The sequence below is a fragment of the Podarcis muralis genome, chromosome 10, assembly GCF_964188315.1.
Source record: "Podarcis muralis chromosome 10, rPodMur119.hap1.1, whole genome shotgun sequence".
NCBI lineage: Eukaryota > Metazoa > Chordata > Lepidosauria > Squamata > Lacertidae > Podarcis > Podarcis muralis.
In genome coordinates, this window is record NC_135664.1 from 77152866 (window position 1) to 77180438 (window position 27573).

Here is a 27573-nt window from a genome sequence, read left to right on the forward strand (position 1 = left end):
TCTTAGTTTTTTCTCTCCTTCTTTTATTTATTTTTTCCAAGATCTTATCCTTTTTCTCATTTTGAACTCTTTTTCTTATTGCATTCTGTTGTATCAGAAACCCCCTCATCACCGCTTTACTTGCGTCCCAGATTACTCTTTTTTCCACCGTTGTTTTCAAATTTACTTCAAAATAATCACTCAAGTTCTTTTGGGCCTTCTTGACTATCTCTTGATCTCTTAGTAAGGTGTCATTCATCTTCCATCTGAAGGAACCAGTTGAGGTTGATTTCATTTCCATCTTTACTGCATTATGGTCGGAGCAGGTTTTTGGGCAGATTTCCACCTTTTTGATCTTGGGTGCCAGTCCTCTAGTTATCCATATTTGGTCATTTCTTGTCCATGTCATTTTGGCTTCAGAGAAGAATGTCCCCTCTCTTCCTAAGGGGTTCTTTGTTCTCCAAATGTCAATCAGATCCATATTGTCGGTTAATTCAAAGAAGGTTTTGGTAGCCTGCCCTCTTTTGTCACACTTTGACTTTGCGCTTTGTCCATATTCGTAGATACCACCCCATTCATGTCTCCCATCAAAATGATGTTATTATAGTCCATATAGTCCAACATTGTCTCCTGCAGCTTCTTGAAGAATTCCGATTTCCCCTCATTTGGTGCATAAATTCCCACAATCAAAAATTTTTCTCCTTGTATTTGAATTTCAATTGCCAAGATTCTTCCTTGCTCATCTTTGAAAAGAAATTTTGGTGATAGGCTTTCTTTTGCATAAATAACAACTCCTCTCTTCTTCACTTTAAAGTCTTTATCTTCTTCCAAAAGCCAAAATTCTGTAAATTCTTTTGTCAAATATCCAGTTAAGTCTCCTTTTTCAAGTTCTGGGACTGCCCTCAATCTCAAATTATTTTCCTTACTTCTTAATTCTATCATAGACAGGTATTCCTGATGTTCATCAATCTGTTTGCGCATAGGTTTGATTTCCTCTTGCACCGCCTCTGCTTTCTGTTTGGCCTCATCAGCTACTTTACGATTTTCTGTAGTGGCTTCCAATAGTTTCCCAATTGATTGTGCATTTAAGCTAACTTGTTGAGTCAAGTTATTAACACTAGCTGTGTTTTGGTCAATTTTAGATGATTGTTCAGTCACTTGTTTACTCAGGCCTTCTAATTTTTCAAAGATTTTTTTTTAATACCGAAGTAGAGTCCCCTCCTGTGGCCATTCCTTCCGGCCTAGCTTGCTCTGATTCTTCCTCTTGTGTTACAGAAACAATGGGAATGGATGATCTATGCAGCTGTGAGATTATATTAGGTTGTTGTGTCTTGGCTTTGGCTGATCTTGTTCTCCCAGTCCCACTCATTCCACTTCTGTCTATGCGTCAAGGTCAGTCTCACACTTTGCAATTCCCATGGGAATCCACAAGTTCACAGATGGGGAAAAAACACCCCCAGTAGTTGCAAATTTTCAAAGTTCCTCTAGAGGGAGATAGGTATATCCTAAGGGGGAAAACGGGACGCGGGTGGCGCTGTGGGTAAAAGCCTCAGCACCTAGGGCTTGCCGATCGAAAGGTTGGCGGTTCGAATCCCCGCGGCAGGGTGCGCTCCCGTTGCTTGGTCCCAGCGCCTGCCAACCTAGCAGTTCGAAAGCACCCCCGGGTGCAAGTAGATAAATAGGGACCGCTTTCTAGCGGGAAGGTAAACGGCGTTTCCGTGTGCGGCTCTGGCTCGCCAGAGCAGCGATGTCATGCTGGCCACGTGACCCAGAAGTGTCTCCGGACAGCGCTGGCCCCCGGCCTCATGAGTGAGATGGGCGCACAACCCTAGAGTCTGTCAAGACTGGCCCGTACGGGCAGGGGTACCTTTTTAAGGGGGGAAAAGTTGTTGTTCACACATTCTAGGTTGCTCCAAATCCCTTAAAATTTGATGGTAATATCAAACAGCATCAAAGTCTCAAAAGTCCTCCAGATCCTTTATCCTTAGCAGAGTTAACCTTAAAGTACTTACAATGTCTCTAAAAAGTGCCAGCTTCAATGTAGCAATTCAGTGTAACGATCCAATGTATCAGTCCAATGTAACAAATCACACAGTCCCACAGTCCCACAGCTCTAAAGATCTGGCAGCCCGACTACCGGGATTTCAGTAGTTTTGTAAATCCACAAAAGAAGAGGTAAAAAAAATTGTCCAATAATAAGAAGGTAAAGTTGATAAAATAACGGGGTAAAATTGCAGCTTTCTCCCTGCGCCTCAGTTCAATTGATGCTCAGATTAATTCCTTTTTAAGTCACAATTCCAAAGGCATTAGAAAGTTTAAATCCTTGCTTTTGATCTTTAAACAGTGCCGGGAGACGGACTTCCTGGTTGCATCTCCCGCTTGAGTGCCGAATTTTAAATAAATTTAGTCCCGAATATCAAACTTCACCTGCTCACGGGAAGTTGTTTTGTAGCCGAATAGTCCCAGGAAAAGGGTCAGCGCTCACCGACAGCAGCTTTGCGGCTTCACTCCACAGAAAGAGTGATCGACTCACAGCACCGCGCCAGCCCTTCCACGCTCCGGAGCCCCTTACGGGGTCCCTTCAACGTTTCAGGGGGCGCTCAGGGTGCCCGCCGAGTCCCACGGCCACAGGCTATCACTGCCTGTGGTTTTCCGGTCTGGGTCTCCGCTTCGCCGTAGCGGACGACCCGTTTCTGCGGAGCTCCCCCTTCACAGACAGAAGGAGACCGCCATTGCCGTTCGTGCCGCCCCCGGAAGTCGAGACCCATCAGCTTTTCTCACCTGGTTTAGCCGGCCGGTGGAAGCCGTTGCTTGAACCCCTGTTGCAGGGTGGAGACCAAGGGTGGAAAAATAGCCCCAGAAGGTGCAGGACATGTCCCCCACCAAAGGAACTACTGCTCCCCAACACCCCATGACATCTAGATGCAGGTAGGTAGCCGTGTTGGTCTGACGCAGTTGAAATAAAAAAATTAAAAATAGTCCAGTAGCACCTTAGAGACCAACTAAGATTGTTCTAGGTATAAGCTTTGGTGTGCATGCGCACTTCTTCAGATACACTGACACAGATGTCACCAGACCCTTGTATATTGTGGGAGGGTGGGCTGGGGTTTTTCTCAGAAGGTACTCCTACTTCCATCTCCTACCACCCTTCACTATATGAAGAAGTGTGCATGCACACGAAAGCTTATACCTAGAACAAACTTAGTTGGTCCCTAATGGGCTACTGGACTATTTTTAATAATAATAATAATAAATTTTATCTATATCCCGCCCTCCCCAGCCGAAGCCAGGCTCAGGGCGGCTAACAACAATCAAATAATCAAACGGTCAAATAATCACACATTCTAAAAATATTTCATTATAAAAATTAATTAAAGTCAAATTGACGGCAACCGATTAAGCAAAATTCTGCGTAGGTTGCCAGAGGAGGGAGTCAGGCTGCGCCCTGACCAAAGGCCTGGTCTGGTTTTTTACTTTTATACTTCAACTGTGTCAGACCAACACGGCTACCTATGATTAAGTACAGTTGTCAGAGCTGGCTCCAGGTCCCAGCTCACAGAGGACCAACGCTAGCCGGTAGTAATGTACAAAAGTCTTTATTGAAGTACAGTTTCCATTTTCAAGCCGCAGCGCCCCAGCTCTACGTCTTAGAGGCTAGACCGGCGAAGCTCCATCTGAGTCTCCACCCCCTGTACACCAGCTTAAGACTCTAACCTTACTCCACCTCTTACGTCTCTCCTTTCTCCTCTGGGTCCTTCTGCCCCCCGGGGTCTCCTCCTTTCTGGACTCTTCTGACGCTGACCCCCCTGACTCCTCCCCCTCCTTTCGGCGGGCTTTGGGACCTGGCTCCCTATCCGGGCTGCCAACTGCGCCACCCTCCTGTACATTTGAACTTGGCGCGCGCGCCCAGCCTCCAACCTTCCTCTTGACCGTTTCCTCGCTCTCCGATGGAGGCGTGGCCAATCCTGACTCCTCTCCTCCCGCTGGTGGTGAGCTTCCTGATCCCGATACCTGGGACTCCTCCCCCCTACTGCGCTCTGGTGGGGAAGCTGGTCCTGATTTCCAACTGCTGCTCTCTGAGTCCCCTCTGGCCCCTTCTTCCTGGGGTGTCCCCCTAGGCACCCCCCTTGCTCTGACCATGGGAGCCCCTTTCTGTGAATCTTCCGATTCGCTGGAAAGACTCAGAGACCTCGGACCGCTGTCATCGCTAACATTTCCTTCGGATTCCTCCCCCTCGCTCTCTATTTCCTCCCTTTCCTGTGCCTCTGCTCCTGAGCCCCTGACAACAGTTATCTCCTCGCCTTGAACATCCTGCTTTTCAGTGCCAGATTAGGATAGTCCTGTGTCAGAAGACAAGCACAGGATCAGGCAGCACATCATCATTATAAAGAACCATTGGGATGGAGTGTTTCCCATTTGCCATTTTCTTTCCTTCTGCTTTTCCTGCTCTCTCCATGCAATGTGAGGCATGTAGACAGAGATCCATCTCCAAGAACAGGAGCTTCCCTGAGCACCCATTCAGCTGACCCCAAGCACCAAGCCTTGGTCACTAGTTCTGACCCAGACCACAGTCCCTGGAAAAGATGTAGATCTGGGTCTCCCAAAATAGTCCATATGGACCTCCTGAGGTCAGCGGAAATGTGAAGGTGATTCATGAAGATCTAGAGGTAGAAACGGGGGCAACCACTTGATTTGAAAGGAAGTCCCACAGGACAACGGTATTCCAAGATCATGCTGTGTTATTAAAGCTGATTGAGGATTATGAAAGTTTGCTGATGCATTACTACCATTAGACATCATAGGCACCTTACCATTTTCATTTCCTAAAAATTGGGAACATGGGGAGGACATGGGAGAATATAGGAGATGTTGAAATAAGAGAAGGTGCTAATGGCAGTTGATGAGTCCTTTTTTTCTGTGTTCTCTTTCCTGAAACCCAAACAGGATTTGCTTTTTGCCCACTCTGGAAAAGGTGATGGAGAAAACAGAATTGTGGGGGACAGGGCACCTTTCGTTTCATTAGGAATAGCCATTAAAATGTGTGAAATGTGGAATATGCTTCACTGAACGAGCACACATAGTTCACATCAACGAACACAAAAAGGAAAGAACCCATTTAAAGGTATGGAGTGCGGAAAAAGCTTCTGTTTCAATGCAAAACTTAGAACACACCAGCGGACTCACACAGAGAGAAAACGTTTTAAGTGCAGGGAGTGTGGGAAGAACTTCAGTCAGAGTGGAAACCTTAAATTGCATCAACGGACTCACACAGGGGAGAAACCATTTAAATGTATCGAGTGTGGAAAGAGCTTTAGTGATAATGGAAAACTTAGAAGACATCAACGGATTCACACAGGGGAGAAACCATTTCAGTGTATGGAGTGTGAAAAGAGTTTTAGTGATAATGGAATACTTAGAAGACATCAACAGACTCACACAGGGGAGAAACCATTTAAATGCATTGATTGTGGAAAGAGCTTCAGGGATAATGCAACACTTAGAAGACATCAACGGATTCACACAGGGGAGAAACCATATAAATGCATTGATTGCGGAAAGAGCTTTAGTGATAATGGTCAACTTAGAAATCATCAATGGACTCACACAGGGGAGAAACCATTTAAATGCATTGATTGTGGAAAGAGCTTTAGTGATAATGGTCAACTTAGAAATCATCAACGGACTCACACAGGGGAGAAGCCATATAAATGTATCGAGTGTGGAAAGAGATTCAGTCAGAGTGGACACCTTAGACAACATCAACGGACTCACACAGGGGAGAAACCGTTTCAGTGTATGGAGTGTGAAAAGAGTTTTAGTGATAATGGAAAACTTAGAACACATCAACGGACTCACACAGGGGAGAAACCATTTAAATGCATGGAGTGTGGAAACAGATTCAGTCAGAGTAGACACCTTAGACAACATCAATGGACTCACACAGGGGAGAAACCGTTTCAGTGTATGGAGTGTGAAAAGAGTTTTAGTGATAATGGAAACCTTAGAACACATCAACGGACTCACACAGGGGAGAAGCCATATAACTGTATCGAGTGTGGAAAGAGCTTTAGTGATAGTGGATGCCTTAGAAGACATCAATGGACTCACACAGGGGAGAACCCATTTGAATGCATAGAGTGTGGAAAGAGCTTTAATAATAGTGGATGCCTTAGAAGACATCAATGGACTCACACAGGGGAGAAACCATTTGAATGCATAGAGTGTGGAAAGAGCTTCAGTCAGAGTGGAGACCTTAGAAATCATCAACGGACTCACACAGGGGAGAAACCATTTCAATGTATGGAGTGTGGAAAGAGCTTCGGTCAGAGTGCACACCTTAGAAATCATCAACGGACTCACACAGGGTTGAAACCCTTTAAATGCATTGAGTGTGGAAAGAGCTTTAATAATAGTGGATGCCTTAGAAGACATCAACGGACTCACACAGGGGATAAACCATTTAAATGCATAGAGTGTGGAAAGAGCTTCAGTCAGAGTGGAGACCTTAGAAATCATCAACGGACTCACACAGGGATGAAACCCTTTAAATGTATGGATTGTGGAAAGAGCTTCAGTCAGAGTGGAAGCCTTAGAAAACATCAACAGACTCACAGGGGAGAAACCATTTAAAGGTATGGAGTACAGTAAATGCTTTGCTCAGAGTGGAAATCTTAGAAAACATCAGCAGATACGTGGGGCAGAAACCATTTAAAGGTATGGACTGTAGAAGGAGCTTCAATCAGAGTGGAAGCCTTGATTTATGTCAAAAAACTCACACAATGGAGAAACCATATAAATATCAGTAAAGTAGAAAGAGGTTCACTCTTAGTGGAAGTTCAGAATCAACAGACTCATGGACAGGAAGAACTTTAAGAGTTGAAACCCTTCAAACCATCAACAAACTCAGAGAGGAGAAGCAGTTTAAATGAAAAGACTGCAAAAAGTGCTTTCTTTATAATGGAGTATTTAAGGAACAGGGACGCGGGTGGCGCTGCGGGTTAAACCACAGAGCCTAGGACTTTGCCGATCCGAAGTTCGGCGGTTTGACTCCCCGCAATGGGGTAAGCTCCCGTTGCTTGGTCCCTGCTGCTGCCAACCTAGCAGTTCAAAGCACGTCCAAGTGCAAGTAGATAAATAGGTACCGCTCTGGGGGGAAGGTAAAAGGCGTTTCCGTGCGCTGCTCTGGTTTGCCAGAAGCGGCTTAGTCATGCTTGCCACACGACCCGGAAGCTGTACGCTGGCTCCCTCGGCCAATAAAGCGAGATGAGCGCCGCAACCCCAGAGTCAGTCACGACTGGACCTAATGGTCAGGGGTCCCTTTAACTTTACCTTTATTTAAGGAACTTATTTAAGGAAGGCAGCATCTCACAATGGTGAGAATAATTTTAGATGAAAGTAACTTTAGTTTTTGCACCACACCCTGTCACACCCCCCCCCACCGCATGATCCAAGCACTGCTTCTTCACCAGAACTTCATCGCTGCCTCCTGCACGTTCTGAGGAAAACTTGAAATACTGAAATTGAATGGGGGATTCCCCCCATCCTAATTTCAAGAGGGGGAAGGAGGGGCTGCAGGTACCAGGGAAGTCTCCTGGGGGGTGCATCTTCCCTCACGAACCCCATGGGGCAACCCCAGAGCTCCTGCTCATTCTAGTGTTTGGGAAAGAGAGTATTTTTCCATAGTCCCAGAATTGTTGATTCAGTCATGTACTCAGGAGTTTTCCCACCAGAGGACCACAGTGCTGTATCTGCTGCTGTTGTCATGGACTGGCTGATGAGGGGGGGAGGCACCAGTTGGGGGACCCACAAGGGAAGAAGGCTCAGAGCCCAGGGACGGGTGGGGGGATGAACAGAAAGAGGGAGAAAGGGGAGCAGACCGGAAGGGGAGATATTGCAAGCTGAGGAGGAAACAGGGTTAGGTGAGTGAGAAGAGTCTGGGGCAGAGAGCAGTTCAGGCTCAGAGGGAGGAGAGGAGGGGGCCAGGAGACCCAGAGGAGGCCGGCTGCTGAAGCATCCAGGGAGACTCCCCCTCCTGCTGCGACCAGCACATGCCTTTGCGTCTGGCGGTTAGAACTCTTAGAATGTGGGGATCCCATTTTTCAACCAAAGCAAAAACCCGCTAGCCTTTTCCCAGGTCTTTCCTGATTTGACAGTCATTCGTCTCCTCTACGAAGCACTCTACAAAGTCCTTCTCCCTCCCTTTACTTACCATGGGGTCCCAGCAACCTTTTCTGCCTCTTACACTCTAGGGAAAAGAGCCCCTTTCCATTGGACGCCTGGCAGCCCAGTGCCAAATCCGGCTGCTCCAGAGAGAACGGAAAGGAACTGGAAACGCCCTTGCGCTCTGACGCGCACCAGTCACTTCCTCCCGGATCTTGGTGCTGCTGGTGCAGCTGCATTTAGGAGAAAAAGAGAAATTGGAAACCGAGCCCAAGTCCCTTGCTATCCAAAGTGGCCACTTGGACCAGCCTTGGGGCGTCTTCCTTGGGAAAAAGGAGAAGTTTCAGATCTCAGGTTCCCCGACAGGGAATGAGAGCTTTGATTGGGGTTCTCCCCTTGCAGTTAATTGCCTCTCTAATTGCAGAACCCCAATTCTCCCCTTCTCCCCTCCCCCTCCTCGCTACCTCTTGCCAGGAAGGCTGGGAGTGAAGACCGTCAGCAAAAGAGACAGCCAAGGATGAGAATCTGGGTTGCTGGGTGTTTCAGAGAATCCCGCCCACAATCTTCTCCATTCCTAGACTCACGTCCGCATGCGCTGCTCCTGGCCATCCCGGGGTCTTTTGCTAGGTTAATTTATGGCCGGCCTGGGGCTGAAAATAAACCACCTAAAAACTAAATTACTGACAAAAAGCCTCACAATGGAAGAAAAAAAAAAGAAAGGTCTGGAAATTAAAAATAAGGTTAAATACCTAGGGATCTGGATTTCAAATAAAAGTTTAAATGTATATGAGGATAATTATAGGAAGTATGGAAAGAATTTTTTTTAAAAATATGGAAACCTGAGCCAAACTCCATCTCTCACTCTGGGGAAGAGTCTCGGTTGTGAAAATGAATATCCTCCCCAGAATGATGTTCTTATTCCAAACAATGCCCATTTTAGGAGGAATGAATTGTTTTAAGGAGTGGAAAAGGGAAATATCTCGATTTATATGGAGTGGAAAGAAACCGAGAATTAAACACCAGTTATTAACAGATCAAAAGGAGAGAGGAGGTTTTGCATTGCCAGATTTGGAATTCTACCATGCGGCAGCAGGATTGGTTTGGATAAAAGACTGAATTACACTAAAAGATACGGACCTATTAAACTTGGAAGGCCACGAGAATCGGTCTGGATGGCACGCTTCTTTAATGTATGAAAAAGTGAAGGTCCACAGGGGATTTTTGAGCCATGTGAAATAAAATCTGGAATAAATATAAAGGACTACTTGAGCCAAAAATACCCTTGTGGACATCACCAAGAGAAGCCATATACTTATGTTAGAATATTTACAACTAGCAAAACTGACGGGAAGACTTAGAGGAGTATTGAACCAGAAAATATTTGGAGAAGGGAGAATATTTGAGGATTATAGAAGATCATAATGAGTGTTAGAAAAAATGTTGGAATGAAACTATTTGGCTTTAGTAGAAATGCTATAAGGAATTGTGTACAAATTATGTACAAATAAGTTTTAAGCTTTAGGGCTTTTTTTGGTAAGATAAGGTTAAAATAAATTAAGGTAATTTAATGACAGAATATAGTGAAAGATGGAAAGGATTTGCTGAGATAATTAATAACTAGAATAAAAAAAAGAGGTGTGAGGAGGTCGATGAAACAAGTTAAAGATTTGGGAATATTGGATTTGTTTTTAAATTTTGTGTTTGCTTTCGTTTTTGGTTTTGATGTGTTGAGTGTTTTGTTTTTTCTTTCTTTTTTCTTCTTCTCTTTTTATTGACTTGTATAGTTTAAATTTTTTTGTCTTTTTTCCTTTTCCTTTTTTTCTTTGTAATTCTAAATTCTCAATAAATATCATATTTTTTTAAAAAAGAGGATTCTAGAAGATCATATTGTACCAACCACACCATATTAGCAGAACTTTTATCCATGGAACTTTGAAGTGTCAGGCATAGCCCTATTGGCTTTCGCCCAAACGTAGCAGAGTTTTCCTGCACAGCGAAGAAGCTAGTTCCGGCGGTAATGACTAGTCAGCTAGACTCAGAAGAACTATTTACAGGATTTATTAAAAGGAAAAATAAAACCAGCAGAGTTTCTGCATACAAGTAAAAGCAAAATAAATCCTTTCTCTCTCTCTCAAAACCATACACAGCACTTCTACTCCTAACACACCTCACATCAAACTGAGCTAGCAATCCCTTTATAACAGAGTTGAGTGCTGGTCGTTAACCAATCAGAGTGAGTAGTTTCTAGGTCAAGCAGACCTGGGCTTTCTGCCAAGAGTAAATTGACACTGCCTTGAGTTAATTGTGTGAAGCCAGAATCTGCAAGTTTTCCATGAGAATCAATTAACAGAAACTGAACACCCCCTCACAGATTCTGCTGAACAATTAACATCAAATACACCTATGTAGGAGATCATTTTTCCAGCAAACCTAAACCTTCGCTTGTTCTTTACCTTTGCCAATGGTTTAGTTAATACATCTGCTACATTTTCTTCACTTGATACATAAGTACAGGTGATTACATTGTCTTGTACACAGCAACCTACATTTTGGTATTTTACAGATATGTTTAGAACGCGATTTGAAACCCTCTGTTTTACTTAAGGTTATACAAGCTTGATTATCAATGTAAACTTGTACTGGTTCTACACAATTTACATTGAAATCTGTTAACAAATGCTTGAAATAAATCACCTCGTTGCACAATTCACTCAATGCGGCATACTCTGATTCCGTTGATGACACACTTACGTCTTGCTTACGTGACCGCCAGCTGATTAAAGCTCCACCGACCATTATGACTAGTCCTGTGACAGATTTTCTATCCGGCAAATTTCCCCAGTCACTATCACAGTAGCAACTCAACATTTCATCCTCTGAAGAATTTAATTGTAACATATAGCCAATTGTCTGTTTGAGATACCTCAGAACTTGTTTTACCCCTTTCCAGGCATTTAGTGTGGGTTTTGAGACCAATCTACTTAATATGCCTACTGCATAGCTAATATCAGGTCTGGACCACTGTGCTAGATACAATAAACTTCCAATTACAGAGTGATATACATCAGGATGTTCAAATTCAGGACCCTCATCTATATGAAGTGTTTTTATGAAACCTGGATCCATAGGCACCACTGCCCCTTTGCAATCCTGCATTCTGTATGTAGTCAGTAGTTGTTTAATTTTGTTCTGCTGACTAATTAGACAGCTGCCATCTAGGGCCCAGCACACTTCAAACCCTAGATACCGTATTTTTCGCACGATTGGACGCACCGGACCATAGGACGCGCCTAGTTTTTTGGGGGGGAAATAAAGGAAAAAAAATTTCCCTTTATTTCCCCCCCAAAAGCAGGTCAGGGAAACCGAACCAGGTCGAGGAACAGCGGGATAGTGGCGCTGTGCCTCCCTGCTGTCCCCCGAGCTTGTGGGGCTGGCTGATGTCTGCCTGGTGCGAGGGGCGCTCTGCTTCAGGGCGCCCCACCCGCCAGGCGGCAGGCTGCTATCCGCAGCGTGGGGAGCCTTGCGGGGAGCTCCTGCAAGGGTCCCCACGCTGCGGATGTGTTCCCAAAGCGCCGGGAGCTCTGCTTTCAGGGCGCCCGACGCTCCGGGAAGCAGGCTGCTATCCGCAGCCTAGACACGGCTAGCGGAGCGCTAATCCCGAAGCTTGGGGCGTGTGGAGCTCAGCGCGCCCCAAGCTTCTGGGCGCCGGCAAGGTCTCCGCTAGCCCTGGGAGAGCCGCGCGACGTCGCGGGGCTCTCCCAGGGCTAGCGGAGACCTTGCCGGCACCCAGAAGCTTGGGGCATGCTGAGCTCCGCACGCCCCAAGCTTCGGGATTAATGCAGCACTCCGCTAGCGGTGGGAGAGCTGGGTCTCCCACTGCTAGCGGATAGCTTCCTGAAGCTTGGAGAGCGAGAGGGGTCGGTGCGCACCGACCCCTCTCACTCTCCAGGCTTCAGCGAAAGCCTGCATTCGCTCCATAGGACGCACACACATTTTCCCTTGCTTTTTAGGAGGGAAAAAGTGCGTCCTATGGTGCAAAAAATACGGTATGTCCTAACCGGGCCTAAGTCTTTCACTTTGAACTTACTGGACAATTGCTTGGCAAACCTTTTAGTTTGTTTATCTGTTTTGCAGGCATACAATACATCATCTACATAAATCAGACAAAACTCTTGATCATTGCCTGTACCACATACATAAACACAATTGTCAGCTGTACTCTGCTTGAAACCAAATGACACTAAGGCCTCATGGAAACATTTGTTCCAAGATCTTGCAGCCTGTTTGAGACCATATAGAGCTTTGTTTAATTTCAACACTCTATTGGAACCTGTCTCATAACCAGGCGGTTCAGCTAGATACAGGTCTTCTGATATTGATGCATGTAAATATGCAGTCTGGATATCAAAATGGTTTAACAGGAGTTTTCTCTTTGCTCCAAGCGTTAAAATCAGCCTTACACTGTCCCCCTTAGCAGTAGGGGAAAAAGTCTCGTCATAATCTTTTCCAGGCCTCTGAGAGTATCCTTGAGCCACTAAACGAGCTTTGTATTTGTACTCTCCTGTCACCAAAGGTTTAAGTTTGTACACCCACCTGCAGCCTACAATCTTTGCCCCCTCAGGCGCTGCTACTGGTGTAAAAACCTTGTGCTCATTCAGAGAGGACATCTGTTCCTCCATTGCCTGTTTCCAGCGCTCTGCCTCCTCTTTTGGTAACTTTAACACTTCCTGAAAACTCTTGGGTTCTGCAATCACACTAAAAACATTTGCAGTATCTGGAGAAAAACGCACCGGAGGCACTCCTTTGTTTTGTCTTTTAGATCTTCTGGGAGAAAATTTTTCTTCTGACCCACTTTCCTCCTCAGAACTTCGACCTCTCTTTTGTTGCTTAGCAACTGGTCTTTGGCTAACTCCACTTTCCTGAGAGCTCTTATCTGAACTTTCCTCCCCCTCAGAATCTGACTCCCTGTGTCTACCTTCAGAGTCATGAAGCTCCTGGGAAGGTTCAAACCAAACCTCAGTATTGGCATGTAGTCTCTCCCAGCCACTATGTTCACAAAAACTGGCATTCCTGGAGATCACAATGCCATTTGTCCCTTCAGCAAAACGGAAACCTTTTCCCAGCTCCTGGTAACCCACAAACACTAACTGTTTGGTCTTAGGATCTCCCTTCTTCCTCATTTGTTTCGGAATTAATACGCAGGCTTTTGATCCAAAAACAGGCAAATGGTCAATTTTGGGTTTTTTCTGAAACAATTTAAAGTACGGAGTTGTACCTACTGTTTGATGAAAGAGCCTATTTTGGAGATAACACGCGGTGAGCATGCTCTCCCCCCAATAAGACATGGTCAAATCAGCATCGTCAAGCATGGCAAACATCATATCTTGTAAAGATCTGTTTTTTCGCTCTGCAACGCCATTCTCCTCTGGGGGGAAAACGTTCGTTTTTCTATGCCCAATGCCACGCTTTTGTAACCAATCTTTAAAGGCATTTGACATAAATTCCCCACCTCTGTCCATCTGAATCCTTTTAAGTTTAATGGACAGAAATCTTTCCACAGATGGCTCCCAGCCTTTAAACTTAGTGAACACGTCACCCTTATTCTTCATGGGAAAAACCCAAGAGTAACGCATGGCGTCATCCACAATTGTTAATGAAAAACGCGATCCACCCCTGCTTACAGCAAATGGACCAATTACGTCCATGTGAACCAGCTGTAGCGGTGCCTCACTAACTCTGTCACTTCTGGGGTAAGAGACTCTGTGGGTTTTGACCTTTTTACACACATTACAATCAAGGTACTTGTTGCAACTCTTTAAATTACCCCCATCAGCCAATTCAGACTTTTTTAGTACACTTTTCCAGCAAGCATGCCCCATTTTCCTATGCAATAAGTGCACACAGTTGTCATGTATAGCTTTGTTATTCACTGCAGGCTGAGATTTACTGACTACTGCTGCAATTTGAGATCCTGCTTTAAGCCAAAACAAGCCTCCCTCTGACTTAGCAGTGCCTAAAATCTCACCAGCCTTCTTAATAATGCAACTGTCTCCTTCAAAATGCACTTTAAACCCAGCTTTTAGCAAACAATCTACAGACATCAGATTGCTCCTTAATGACGGCACACAAAGTACATTTTGCAGACTTTCACGAAGACAAGGAACAAAAACTGCACCCCCCGAAATCACTTCGGAAGTACTTCCGTCTGCTAGAGCCACCTGGCTGCGCTGTGCTGAGTTCTTGGAAACAAACAATTCATCTGAATTTACGATGTGGCGAGATGCTCCCGAATCGATCACCCAGACCGCTTGTTTCTCATCAGCAATCTTGACCTCGCCGGTCACCAGCTGAGCCGACTGTTTTTGTTTGAAGAATTTCTTTTTACGCTGCTGCTGCTGCTGCTGATCTCGTCTCTGCTCCTGCACCGGCAACTGAGACTTGACCAACTCCGGACATTGTCGTTTTAGATGCGCTGAAGACCCACATCAGAAACAACGCCTAACAGCAAACGCTGACTCCTCACCGGTACGCTGCTTTTGCGTCACCTCTGGCACGGCATGAGAACTCCTTCCAAACCGCCCGCCTGTAGAAGCCTCTGCAGCCAACGACCTTTCTTGCCTCTTCTGCCATTCTTCAATCAAACGCCCAGTAACGTAACTGACGGATAAATCACGCTCCGGTATGCCTTCTAGAGACAAAACTAAATTATCCCAGCTTTCCAGGAGAGAACTCAAAATAATAGTCACCTTCTCCTGCTGGTCTAACGCACAGTCTCTTTCCTGTAGCGCAGTAAACTTTAACTGTAAACTGTGTAGGTGTTCCTGCATTGTAACCCCAGGCTGTAACACTGCCTTGTACAATGCCTTGCGAATGAACAGCTTGGAAACCGCTGTCTCATGCACATGGAGTTCTTTAAGTGCATGCCACACACCTCTAGCTGTCTTGATTCCCCTCACATACAGCAACTGGGAATCTTCCAGCCCCAAGACAATTGTGGCCCTTGCTCTTTGGTCTTTATCGAGGTCTTCATCATCAGGCTTCGCAGGAAACTTACTCACCACTTGCCAGAGACGATCCCTCTGCAGCACTGCCTGCATGCGTTCCGACCACAGCAAGTAATTGGAGTCATTCAGACGCTCAAAAGCCATCTGAACTGGTTGTGAGGCCATCTTGAGAGCGATGTCCCTGGAACCCGGAACCAGCTACTCACGACCACTGAGAGAGAAAACAGGAACCACAGCACCCAGCACTCACACGCTGCAGCTGTTGTCCTTGTGTCCGCTGCGTCACCAGCTCACCACAGTCAGGAACCAGCCAGAGTCCATCTGCTGCACCAACAGGAACAACAACTTCTGGAACTACTGGAACCAACGCCGTTGATGCTGACACCACCGCAACTCAGGCTGGCAGCACAATGCCCATAACCTCATGGAACTTTGAAGTGTCAGGCATAGCCCTATTGGCTTTAGCCCAAACGTAGCAGATTTTTCCTGCACAGCGAAGAAGCTAGTTGAGGTGGAAATGACTAGTCAGCTAGACTCAGAATAACTATTTACAGGATTTATTAAAAGGAGAAAATAAAACCAGCAGAGTTTCTGCATACAAATAAAAGCAAAATAAATCCTCTCTTTCTCTCTCTCTCAAAACCATACACAGCACTTCTACTCCAACTCCTAGCACACCTCACATCAAACTGAGCTAGCAATCCCTAGATAACAGAGTTGAGTGCTGGCCGTTAACCAATCAGAGTAAGCAGTTTCTAGGTCAAGCTGACCTGGGCTTTCTGCCAAGAGTAAATTGACACTGCCTTGAGTTAATTGTGTGACGCCAGAATCTGCAAGTTTCCCATGAGAATCAATTAACAGAAACTGAACAATACTTGTAAACACAACAAATGCTGTTTGTGGAGTAGACCGGAACACTATTAAAGAATATAAAACTGGGGGGGGGGGGGCAACGGCAGTATAAACAGTACCATGAGAATGATTGAAAGACTCATTTTGTCAGAAGTCTTTTTTATTTAATTAGGAAGATTAAGTTTTTTTCTGCACATAAATCTGCTTTTTCTTCTTTCCTTTTTTCTTAATTGTTTTTTCTTAATTGTCTTTTTTGCAGTATGAGATTGTAAATTCTTTGTATATGTGTGTAGTTTAAATCAATAAAGATTATGTTAAAAATGAATCAATTTGTGGCCGGCCTGATGAAGCGTTGCTTTCTCTGGTTAGCCCTGCTGGAACTCCACTTCTTTCCAGACCCTGGGGTCACTAGAGGACTGGTGGCTCCTCCTGGCAAATGACCTGGTGCGCGCTGGATCACCAGTCCTTCCTTGCCCCCAGAATCCGGCCAACCGAAGGTCCCATCTGGGGTGCCATCTGTTGTAAACAAAAGCTGCCCTTCTTCCCTTATGGGGGACACAAGAGCCCTTTATAGAGTCCCTTGTAGGTTCTCCATCAGTAGGAGGAAAGAGCAGAGGCAACCAGAGAATATTGAGAAGCAAAGTAGCTAGTAAGTCTGATATCTATTGATGTGTTGCAACAGGGTGCTCCCCTCACTCGCAGGAAAGGAGGAGGACCCAGAACAAAGGTGTGCCTGCCTTTATATAGACATTTTAAATTCCCTGCCCTGGAGCTCAAGACCACCCCTCCATACATCATACATACATCACAGAAGGGGCGTAACCCAAGACCACCCCCCACAAACATCATACCTACATCACAGAAAAGGTGGTCTACAACAGAAATTTGAATGTTGTCATTTTTCCTGTCTGCCAGGTTCTCTGATAATGCCTTATCTGATTCCCTTTCCCATATCTATGTATGTGCTTGCTTGGTACATTTATGAGCATTTATTATATATATAAGACCTTAAATTATTTATTACATGATTCATCCAGTCCAGCCTTTCACATGATGAATTCTGCATTTACTTTAAATAAGCAGGGAGACAATATACCGTCCTCCTTTCCCAATTTTGTTGTTCCATATCCAGTTCAAACTGTAGCTTCTTGTCCAACATGGAGATTTCTCAGGAGACAGATGAGGTGATCAGGCTCTCCCATTTCTTTAAGAACTCACCATAGGTTGCTGTGGTCGGCACAGTCAAAGGATTTTGTATAGTCAATGAAGCAGAAGTAAATGTTTTCTAGCTTTCTCCATAATCCAGCGCATGTTTCCAATTTGGTCTCTGCTTCCCCTGTCCCTTCGAAATCCAGCTTGCACTTCTGGAAGTTCTCGGTCCACATACTTCTTAAGCCTGCCTTGTAGCATTTTAAGCATAACCTTGCTAGCGTGTGAAATGAGCGCAATTGTGTGGTAGGTGGTGTGGGATGTGAAACACAAGAGCAGTCAATTACAACATTCCTAGAGTGTACATGTTTAGACATGGGGAGGGATGTTTGTCCAGCCAGCAGGTAAACTTCCTCTTTCCCTCTGGGCTGGGACAGACTTCCTCTGCATGTGACTAGAGGTGGGTGTGGCCTCACCTGTGCAGGTAATGATAAAAGTACAGGGCAGGGGCAGCCATCTCTCTCTTGCCTCTCTTCCTTCGAAGAAGCAACATCTACTAAGCTAAAGATGCCCTCTTGGCTCCCAGCCAAGAGAGGAGACAGGGACTGTCTTATTATAAGATAGACTCCAAATGTATATTACTTCATTAAGCCTAAGTCTGCCTTCTGGGATCTGATTGGGAACAGAATGTGAGTAAACTCTTTTTATACTTTTGTAAAAGGCTGTGTCGTCTCTTCTATTTTATGAGGGAATAAGGGGAAATTACCAGAATAGTTATTATAGAGGCTTAAGCGAGCCTGAGCAAACGCTGCTGTTGCAAACTTAAAATAAAGGGGAATGCTTTACTCTGCTGATATTGGAAACTTGTTAACACAAGTTGGATAAGGATATAATCAGATAATATATACTCTCCTGCATCCCTGAACATTCCCACAGGTGGAGCATTCTTGGGCACTGCCCTTCTTTGGGATGGGGATTCATGTGTTGCAGGAACCCCCCCCCCCCAATCATTCAGTTTGTACAAACACGACACACACACACACTGATACGGAAGGGGGGGTGCCTTCCTTCACCCTTCCGTCAGTCACCAGAGGGTCCGAGGCGATGACCTCACAGGGCACCCAGCCCTACACTCACCCCTTAGCCCCCACACCGTTGCACAAGCACCACACCCTACCCAAGCCCCAAAATTAAAGTGCCTTTCCCCTTTTCCACACGGGCGAAATAAGCCCAAAGTCTTAAGCCTCTTTCTCTTAAGCCTCTCTCTCGCTCCATCTTTATCGTGGGTAGACCGTATCAAACTGTATCCCCCATTCGTTTCAATGGGTGCGTTCTACCCAATCAGAACCATGCATTCGCCTTGCAGAGCTAGCTCAGCGAGCCCCTGCATGCCTCATTTAACCTCTTGACAAGCTGCTGACGGCTCCCCGCTGGGAGAACAAGGGAACCGAAACTCGTGAACCCATAAAAGTGTCAAATCTTGCAACAATGTATCTATTTTGTTTCCGACTTCAATTATCAATATAAGAATGGACTGAAACGGACTAAAAACTTCTAAAATTCGTATAAAATCAACCGCAGCTCCGATTTCCTTGGTTTTGGTGTCGATCGACTCAGTTTCTTCAGGACTCCATGACACCTCCTCTGCCTCCATAATCCCTCAAGCGAGGAGTCACGTACTCAGGAAGACCCTAATCCAGTCAAATCACTCTGCCCAACCTTTCCTCCGGGCAATGCCAGGTGGCAGACTTGACATACTTGGACTATTGTCTTCTCATCACCGGTACTCAGGAAGCGCTTATCTGCGCATATCTCCAGCTCTGCATATTCCCCCTCCCTCCTCCATATGTTAATGTGTGTAACCCAACCTCTCCTTAAAATATTCATGATGTAATCTGTGTAATCCAACCTCTCTCTAATGTATTCATGATGTAACTATGATGTATTTTGCACTGTATTCTGGGACATGGAGGGAAGTTTCAAAAACTCATGTCGCCCCTTTCTCGGGGTTCAATCTCATCTGGAACCTGTTGCGCAATAAAATAAACTTGGATCTTCTGCCGTTTGCTCCAGTCTCCAGCTGAGCTCATTTTCTTCCGCAGGGACCCACGGACTTAGTCCGATGAGGTGGGTGGCAGAGTAGCCCCGCACCCAGATTTTACCGTAACACACTCACACAGGACATACATGACACTTCTGTTATAAATTCATACAAAATCAGCCGTACATTGGATCTGCACCGTTCAACTTTTATTTTACACCATGAGTGAAGGACTATCAAAGGGGGGAGACTTGACACAAGGCAGCCAACATGTCCGCAGTGAGCCCTACCCAGTTGGCATGCCAACCTTGATGGTCCTAGACTCACAAAGGACCTGCAAATGGAAGTGGATTCAGTACGGACTGAAACACAGGACAGTGACCAGCCCTTCCCTCTGGGGACAGGAAACAGTGAACTCCCCTTTGTCTTCAGGAATGTAAACATGGGGAGGGGGAAAGGAGGAACCGGACAGGCGAGAAGACCCTTAGGTTACCACCACAACTCCTCCTCCTCCTTCAGAGAAGTCACACTTCTCCGAGGTCTCTCAGCCCCACTCACCTCACAGAGTGTTTGTTGTGGGGGAGGAAGGGAAAGGAGAATGTTAGCTGCTTTGAGACTCCTTCGGGTAGTGATAAAGCGGGATATCAAAAACAAACTCTTCTTTTGTTGGGGGCTTCCATCTTGTTCCACCTGGGGGCAGGTGGGAGTCCTGTGGAGACAGTCTTCCATCAAGACCTACTGGCTGCTCTTCTGCTCTCCTCTTCCTGGCTGGTCTCCTTGTTTCTGGTCCAAAGGATCCCTCAGATTTTGGAATCCGCTTCTGGCTCCAATTGTATCGGCTGCTTTTCTGAGCCTCTTGGCTGTTGTGCAGGGACGGGGCCTGTGTCCACGGTCCTTGTCCTGGCCTGAGTCAGAGGCTGGGGTGGGGAGCTGGGATTTGGGGGGAGTCGTTTAGCTGCCCCCCTCCATTCCTGCTTTGAACAGCACCAAGACCTAAAACACGGAGGGATCTAAGCTCGTGGGGTGGGGGAGGGGAGGATGTTGCACTTGTGGGGGGGACCCCTCTTTGCAGCTGGATCTCCGGGATCAGCCCCTCCCCCGCTCTCCTGATCTAGAAGGAAGACGGTAGAGGGGAAACCTTCTTCTCACCCCCTCAATCCTTTCCCTCCCTTCCCGGCACCTCCTTCTCTCACCCCGCCCCCACAACCCCAGATCCCGCCCCCATAAGTCCCACCCCTCCTTCCTCCTCCTCCAATCCGGCTTCTGCTGAAGGAATGGGGGTGTGAGCCCCCCCACCTCCCTTCTTCTCCTGGAAGTGGAGCTTCCACTTCGGATTTCTTCTCTGCGCCGTAGCTCTAGGGCCGCGCGCTTTCGGAAAGGGGAGGAGGGGCGGCAGGTAAATCCCCCACCCACCCACGTGGATGTTGCAGGAAAGGAAGGGAGGATCGGGAGCGAGGACAAAGAGGTAAAGGAGTCACGGGGGGCGGGGGGAGGCTGGAGAAAAGGACCCAGAGTCCCCGCCAGCTCCCCCAAGCACCTTCCGTGGGGCCTGGATCCCTGCGTGCGTGCTGCCAAGGTTGCTTTCCTCGCAGGGGTGGACGTGGGGCGCCCACCCACGAGGACTCCCTGGCCCCCTTTCCCCCGCGCAGGCATCCCTGGGGCGCGGAGAGAAGCCAGGATCGCTCGTCTTGGGGGGGCAATAGGGACGGAGAGACGGGGGCGCCTGGCGAGGGGTGAGCCAAGGGGGCCTCTGGGTGCAGGGGAGACTCAGGGATGGGGGGGCAAGGGCGGGGGGAGGAGGGGGGAGGAGACGAGGACCCAGAGACCCCGCAAGCTCCCCCAAGCGCCTCCCGTGGGGCCTGGATCCCAGCGCGCGTGCTGCCAAGGGGGCTTTCCACGCAGGGCGGACCCCTCGCCCCGTTTCCCAGGCTCCGCGCGTCCCATGAAAGGGTTAAGGGGCGCGAGAGACGCCTTGATAGAGACCCCCCAGTCCCTCCCTTGCTCCTGTTCGGGGGGGCCCTAGGATGGAGAGATGGGGCGCGCAGGGCGACGCGCTAGAGTGCAGGGGAAACTGCGGGAGAGAGGGAGGGGGAAGGGAGGAGGAGCACTGGGGGGGAGAGATAGGAAGACCAGTTTTTTTGGGGGGCGTCTCAATCGTGGCTTCCTTGGGCAATCTTCGAAGGGGCCGCCTTGGCTTCTCCCTCCCGCCCAGGGATCCCTGAAAAGTGGGGGTCCTGCCCCCCACCCCTTCCTTCCTGCAATCTCCATCCTCTTCCCACCCTATAGGTCCCTGCCCTGTCCGGATGCAGCGCTTCTGCCCAGTCCACCCATTGGTCCCCTGGAGAGGAGAGGAAATCCCGAGAGGAAGGGGGGAGGGGAGAGGTCTTCTCAGAAGCGGCTCTTGGTTTCCGCAATCCCACCCAGGAAGCAGCCAGAAACCTTTTCCTCTCTCTCAGGCTTCCATCTTTATTGTCTTTTCCACTGAGAATGAGGATAATGTACACCTGTCATCAGAAACAGGGGTGCAGAGTCCACGGAATGGCTCTCAGGATTGATATAGAAGTTGCACCTCAAAAGCATTTCTTTTCTTTTTTAAAAAAGATATTTATTAAGATTTTCAGAATATTACAGAATAAAGAAAAAGAAAAAAGAAAAATACAAAATAAAAATGGTTAAAAACAATTCATTCTTTCCATTAATTATCTTTCATTTGCTTGTTTCCCGGACCTCCTCACACCTCCCTTTTTTGTATTCCGGTTCGTATTATTAGTTCAGCAAATCCCTCCCCTCTTTGTATATCCTAGTCTTTAATCATAAAGTATTGTAACATTAAATTTTTACCTATTAATAATCCATTTTTTCATATTCCCTTATAACATTACAGCTAAAGACCACTTAGTTTCTATCCAACATCATTCTAGCATTCATTAATTTTGCAATATTTCTGTAGATAGTCTTTAAACTTTTTCCAATCTTCTTCCATCAACTGTTCTCCCTGGTCTCGGATTCTGCAAGTCATTTCCGTAAAAAGCATTTCTGTTCCTCTTATTCTTTGTAGGCAATGTCAGAGTGACTGACAAGCTGGGATACAACCCATCATCATCCGATGACAGCGACTGCAGGAATCTTCCCAGTCAAAGGACCCATTTTCATGATAGACAGTGCCTGGGGCTGGAGGCTCTACACACCGGGTGTGCCTGTGGAGGCCAAAGACTGCCAGTATTAGCACAGGTGAGGTGTGTGACCTTCCCAAATGTACAGACTGTATGTGAATGAGATTTTGTGGGTGGGATTATAGTTTACGGCAACCCTGTGATTTTCTCCACCCATAACATTTCGTGAGCTAATATTGCAGTACAAATTCCAAATTAACTACAAAAAATCACATGATGATAATAATAATAGTACAGTGGTACCTCGGGTTAAGAACTGAATTTGTTCTGCAGGTCCGTTCTTAACCTGAAACTGTTCTTGACCTGAAGCACCACTTTAGCTAATGGGGCCTCCTCCTGCCGCCGTGCGATTTCTGTTCTCATCCTGAAGCAAAGTTCTTAACAGAAGGTACTATTTCTGGGTTAGCAGAGTCTGTAACCTGAAGCGTCTGTAACACGAAGTACCACTGTAAAAGTTATAGTATTCGTCTTTTCCCCCAGCCACTCTGGGCAGCTTAGAGTACATATAGGTAAATGTAAAGGGACCCCTGACCATTAGGTCCAGGCGTGGCCAACTCTGGGGTTACGGTGCTCATCTCACTTTATTGGCTGAGGGAACCCGCGTACAGCTTCCGGGTCATGTGGCCAGCATGACTGAGCTGCTTCTGGTGAACCAGAGCAGCGCACGGAAAGGCTGTTTACCTTCCTGACAGTACAGTACATATACAAGACAGTATAACATCAAACATTACAAACCTCCTGATACAGCTGTCTTCTAAATGTCAGATGGTTGCCTACCTCCTTGCCCTCTGAAGGGAGGGCATTCCATGGGGCAGGAGGCCCTCTGCCTGGTTCCCTGGAACTTCACTTCTAACAGCAAGGGAACCAGCAGAAGACCCTCGGAGGAGGACCTCCCTGTCCGGACTGAACGATGGGGGTGAAGATGCTCCTTCAGTTCCACAGGGCCAAGGCAGGGGCCAAAACAGCACTCAAGTAAGAAACAGACAAGCAGAGTAGAGAAATATCAGAATAGGAAGCGGGAGCAGGCACATTTCAATACTGCAATTTATATATAATTCAATGTCAGAAATCATGCTGTGTTATTAAAGATGATTGATGATTATGAAAGGTTCCTGATGCATTACTACCATTTGACAAAATACCATTTTTATTTCCTAAAAATTGGGAACATGGGGAGGACATGGGAGAATGTAGGAGATGTTGAAATAAGAGAAGGTGCTAATGGCGGTTGATGTGTCCTTTTTTCCCTGTCTTCTCTTTCCTGAAACCCAAACAGGATTTCCTTTCTGCCCACTCTGAAAAAGGTGATGGAGAAGACAGAATTGTAGGGGACAGGGCACCTTTCGTTTCATTAGGAATAGCCATTAAAATGTGTGAAATGTGTAATATGCTTCACTGAATGAGCACACATAGTTCACATCAACGAACACAAAAAGGAAAGAACCCATTTAAAGGTATGGAGTGCGGAAAGAGCTTCTCTTTCAATGCAAACACACCAGCGGACTCACATAGAGAGAAAACGTTTTACGTGCAGGGAGTGTGGGAAGAACTTCAGTCAGAGTGGAAACCTTAAATTGCACAAACAGACTCACACAGGGGAGAAACCATATAAGTGTATTGAGTGTGGAAAGAGCTTTACTTACAGTGGAAACCTTAGGGAACATCAACGGACTCACACAGGAGAGAAACCATTTACATGTATGGAGTGTGGAAAGAGCTTCAGTCGGAGTGCACACCTTAGAAATCATCAACGGACTCACACAGGGGAGAAACCATTTAAATGTATCAAGTGTGGAAAGGGCTTTAGTGATAGCGGAAGTCTTAGAAAACATCAACGGACTCACACAGGGGAGAAACCATTTCAATGTATCGAGTGTGGAAAGAGCTTTAGTGAAAATGGAAGCCTTAGAAATCATCAACGAACTCACACAGGGGAGAAACCATTTCAATGTATCGAGTGTGGAAAGAGCTTTAGTGAAAATGGAAGCCTAAGAAATCATCAACGGACTCACACAGGGGAGAAACCATTTAAATGTATTGAGTGTGGAAAGGGCTTTAGTGATAGCGGAAGTCTTAGAAAACATCAACGGACTCACACAGGGGAGAAACCATTTCAATGTATCGAGTGTGGAAAGAGCTTTAGTGAAAATGGAAGCCTTAGAAATCATCAACGAACTCACACAGGGGAGAAACCATATAAATGTATCGAGTGTGGAAAGAGCTTCAGTCAGAGTGCACACCTTAGATCACATCAACGGACTCACACAGGGAATAAACCATATAAATGTATCGAGTGTGGAAAGAGCTTTAGTGATAGCAGAAGTCTTAGAAATCATCAACGGACTCACACAGGGGAGAAACCATTTAAATGTATCGAGTGTGGAAAGAGCTTTAGTGAAAATGGAAGCCTTAGAAATCATCAACGAACTCACACAGGGGAGAAACCATTTAAATGTATCGAGTGTGGAAAGAGCTTCAGTCAGAGTGCACACCTTAGATCACATCAACGGACTCACACAGGGGAGAAACCATTTAAATGTATGGAATGTGGAAAGAGCTTTCGTGATAGCAGCAGCCTTAGTTCCCATCATCGGACTCACACAGGGGAGAAACCATATAAATGTATCGAGTGTGGAAAGAGCTTCAGTCAGAGTGCACACCTTAGATCACATCAACGGACTCACACAGGGGAGAAACCATTTCAATGTATCGAATGTGGAAAGAGCTTTAGTGAAAATGGAAGCCTTAGAAATCATCAACGAACTCACACAGGGGAGAAACCATTTAAATGTATGGAGTGTGGAAAGAGCTTTCGTGATAGCAGCAGCCTTAGTTCCCATCATCGGACTCACACAGGGGAGAAACCATATAAATGTATCGAGTGTGGGAAGAGCTTCAGTCAGAGTGCACACCTTAGATCACATCAACGGACTCACACACGGGAGAAACCATTTCAATGTATGGAGTGTGAAAAGAGCTTCAGTGAGAGTGCACACTTTAGATCACATCAACGGAGTCACACGGGGAGAAACCATTTAAATGCATGGAGTGTGGAAAGGACTTCAGTCAGAGTGGAACACTGAAAAAAAATCAACGGACTCACACACGGGAGAAACCACATAAATGTATAGAGTGTGGATAGAGTTTCCATTGTAATCCAAGCCTTAGATCACATCAACGGACTCATATAGGAGAGAAACCATTTCAATGTATGGAGTACAGTAAATACTTCACTCAGAGTGGAAATCTTAGAAAACATCAGTAGATACACAGGGGAGAAACCATTTAAAGGTATGGACTGTGGAAGGAGCTTCAGTCAGAGTGGAACCCTTGGATGCTTCCGGGTTGGCGCCATCGCCGAATGGCGGACTCCCTCCGAGCTCCGGAGGGAGCCTGCTCGGCAGGGGCTGGGTCCTACCGCGCCGGCGACGCGGGGACCCTTAAAAACCACGGCCATGGAGGCCGTGGACATGGAGACTCGGCTCGCACCGTTAGCGCCCTCCCGACTCGTGAAGGAGCCTTTTTAAAGGCTACGGATCGGGTGCCGGGGAGAAGCGTGGTGCTTTGAGTCCTCTGCTATCCCTGCCGAGCGAAGCCGCATGCCATCCGGCGGAGAGCGCTGACTTCTTCCATTGAGAATTCGGACTTTTAACAACAACCCGTAAGTAATTTGGAAACCGGGTTCAAAAGGAGAAAAAAAGGATTTTTTTTCGGATTTGATATGAGCGGGGGGGATCCAAAAAGGAAGTCAGTCCCCCTCCCTACTGTAAACATTCTAAAACAAGGATTGGGAAACCAAGGTCCAAAAAGAGCTGTATTTTTGATAAAAACTAAGAATTCCACGATGGGAAATTACAAGAACTGTGCTGGAGGAAGAATCGAGGGAGAAGGAGAACGTAACCCCCCCCCCTGGGAACCGGGGTGATTGAGGAGAGAGCCTGGCGAAAAGAGACGGAGATTTTGACAGCTGTCAAAGTAGCTGTCAAAGTCGGAAATTCAAAGAGGATTTTATTACGAGGACTTTGCTGGTTAAATTTGCTACAAATTGCTACAACTTGCTAAGATTTGGATACAGAATGGCGAAAACATGGATAACAATCGGACTTTTGGACTAGAGAAAACAAAGTTACAACAATCCCCCTAGAGGAGTCTCGGGACATTACAAAGATGGTCGTAAGTGGAAAAATACCTTCGGAATTTTACAGGACTGGTTATCTTCTGGGAAAGCTGCAAAACTGAAACAGTATTTTGTCTACAGGGTGTTCAGACTAAAGGAGACAATAGAATTTTCTATTGAAGAAAGGAAGGGACTGAACGCAAGTTTTTGTTCCTGAATAACAATGACCCCTGCAGAGCTACTAAACTTCTGAATTAGAACGTTTTAGCAGCGGAACAAGAGGAAACTGGACTACAACATGGAAAGAACAACGGGGGGGAACTTTACAGTTTTAAAGATTAAAAATAACTTTAAAAATAATTCTAAAAAAGAAAAAACCTGCAAGGAACTGGGGCAAAAATGTGATTTATGGATTAAAGAATTCCAGGCAGACAATATAGATTGGTGGACAGGGGGAAATTAAACCGGGGAAGAGGGGGGGAGAATTAGAATCCAAAGGCTTATCAACTATTTTTTGAATTGGTTTTCTTTTTTCTACTATACTTTTTATTTTTTATATTTCTATTTTGTGGGGTGTTTTTACTATTAAAAAAAAAGGGAAATTGTGGAATGAAAAGGGGGTGGGCCCTGGGGAGAGAACTTTTGTTTTTTTTATTAAGGGTATTGATGAGGATTGTATAAATTTAAATTTGAATAATGGGTTAAACAAATTAAGTTTTAAATTTGAAGTGAGAGCTTGTGGAGCCAACAATATGAAAGGGGAATATGGTAGGGGTGGGGGAGGGGGGGAGTCCCAGAAAGTGGATGTATGAAAATAAGGTTTTAAATGTACTTTTATCTTTACTTTACTTTCTGTACTTTAAAATTTTTAATAAATATTATTTTTTTAAAAAAAAAGTCAGAGTGGAACCCTTTATTTATGTCAACAAACTTACACAAAAGACAAACCGTATAAATATCAGGAAAGTAGATAGAGGTTCACTCTTAGTGGAAGTTGAAAATCAACAGACTCACGGACAGGAAGAACTCTAAGAGTTGAAACCCTTCAAACCATCAACAAACTCAGAGAGGAGAAGCAGTTTAAATGAAAAGATTGCA

The 27573-nt window shown here is 46.0% G+C and overlaps 2 protein-coding genes across 2 annotated transcripts in view; both read left to right on the plus strand.

Annotated features, from left to right (window-relative positions):
- The first annotated feature begins 66 nt into the window (after positions 1 to 66).
- Positions 67 to 25787, plus strand: LOC114604883 (uncharacterized). The gene is given in 3 exon segments (XM_077935588.1): positions 67 to 6606; positions 23762 to 25385; positions 25388 to 25787. Coding segments are annotated over 3 exon segments (3387 nt in total). The 5' UTR covers positions 67 to 5103; the 3' UTR covers positions 25648 to 25787.
- Positions 20420 to 27573, plus strand: part of LOC144324921 (uncharacterized) — a 58283-nt gene continuing 51129 nt past the window's right edge. The window contains exon 1 of the mRNA XM_077935577.1: positions 20420 to 20650. The gene's annotated coding sequence lies outside the window, so the exon portion shown is untranslated. The remainder of the gene's footprint in view (positions 20651 to 27573) is intronic.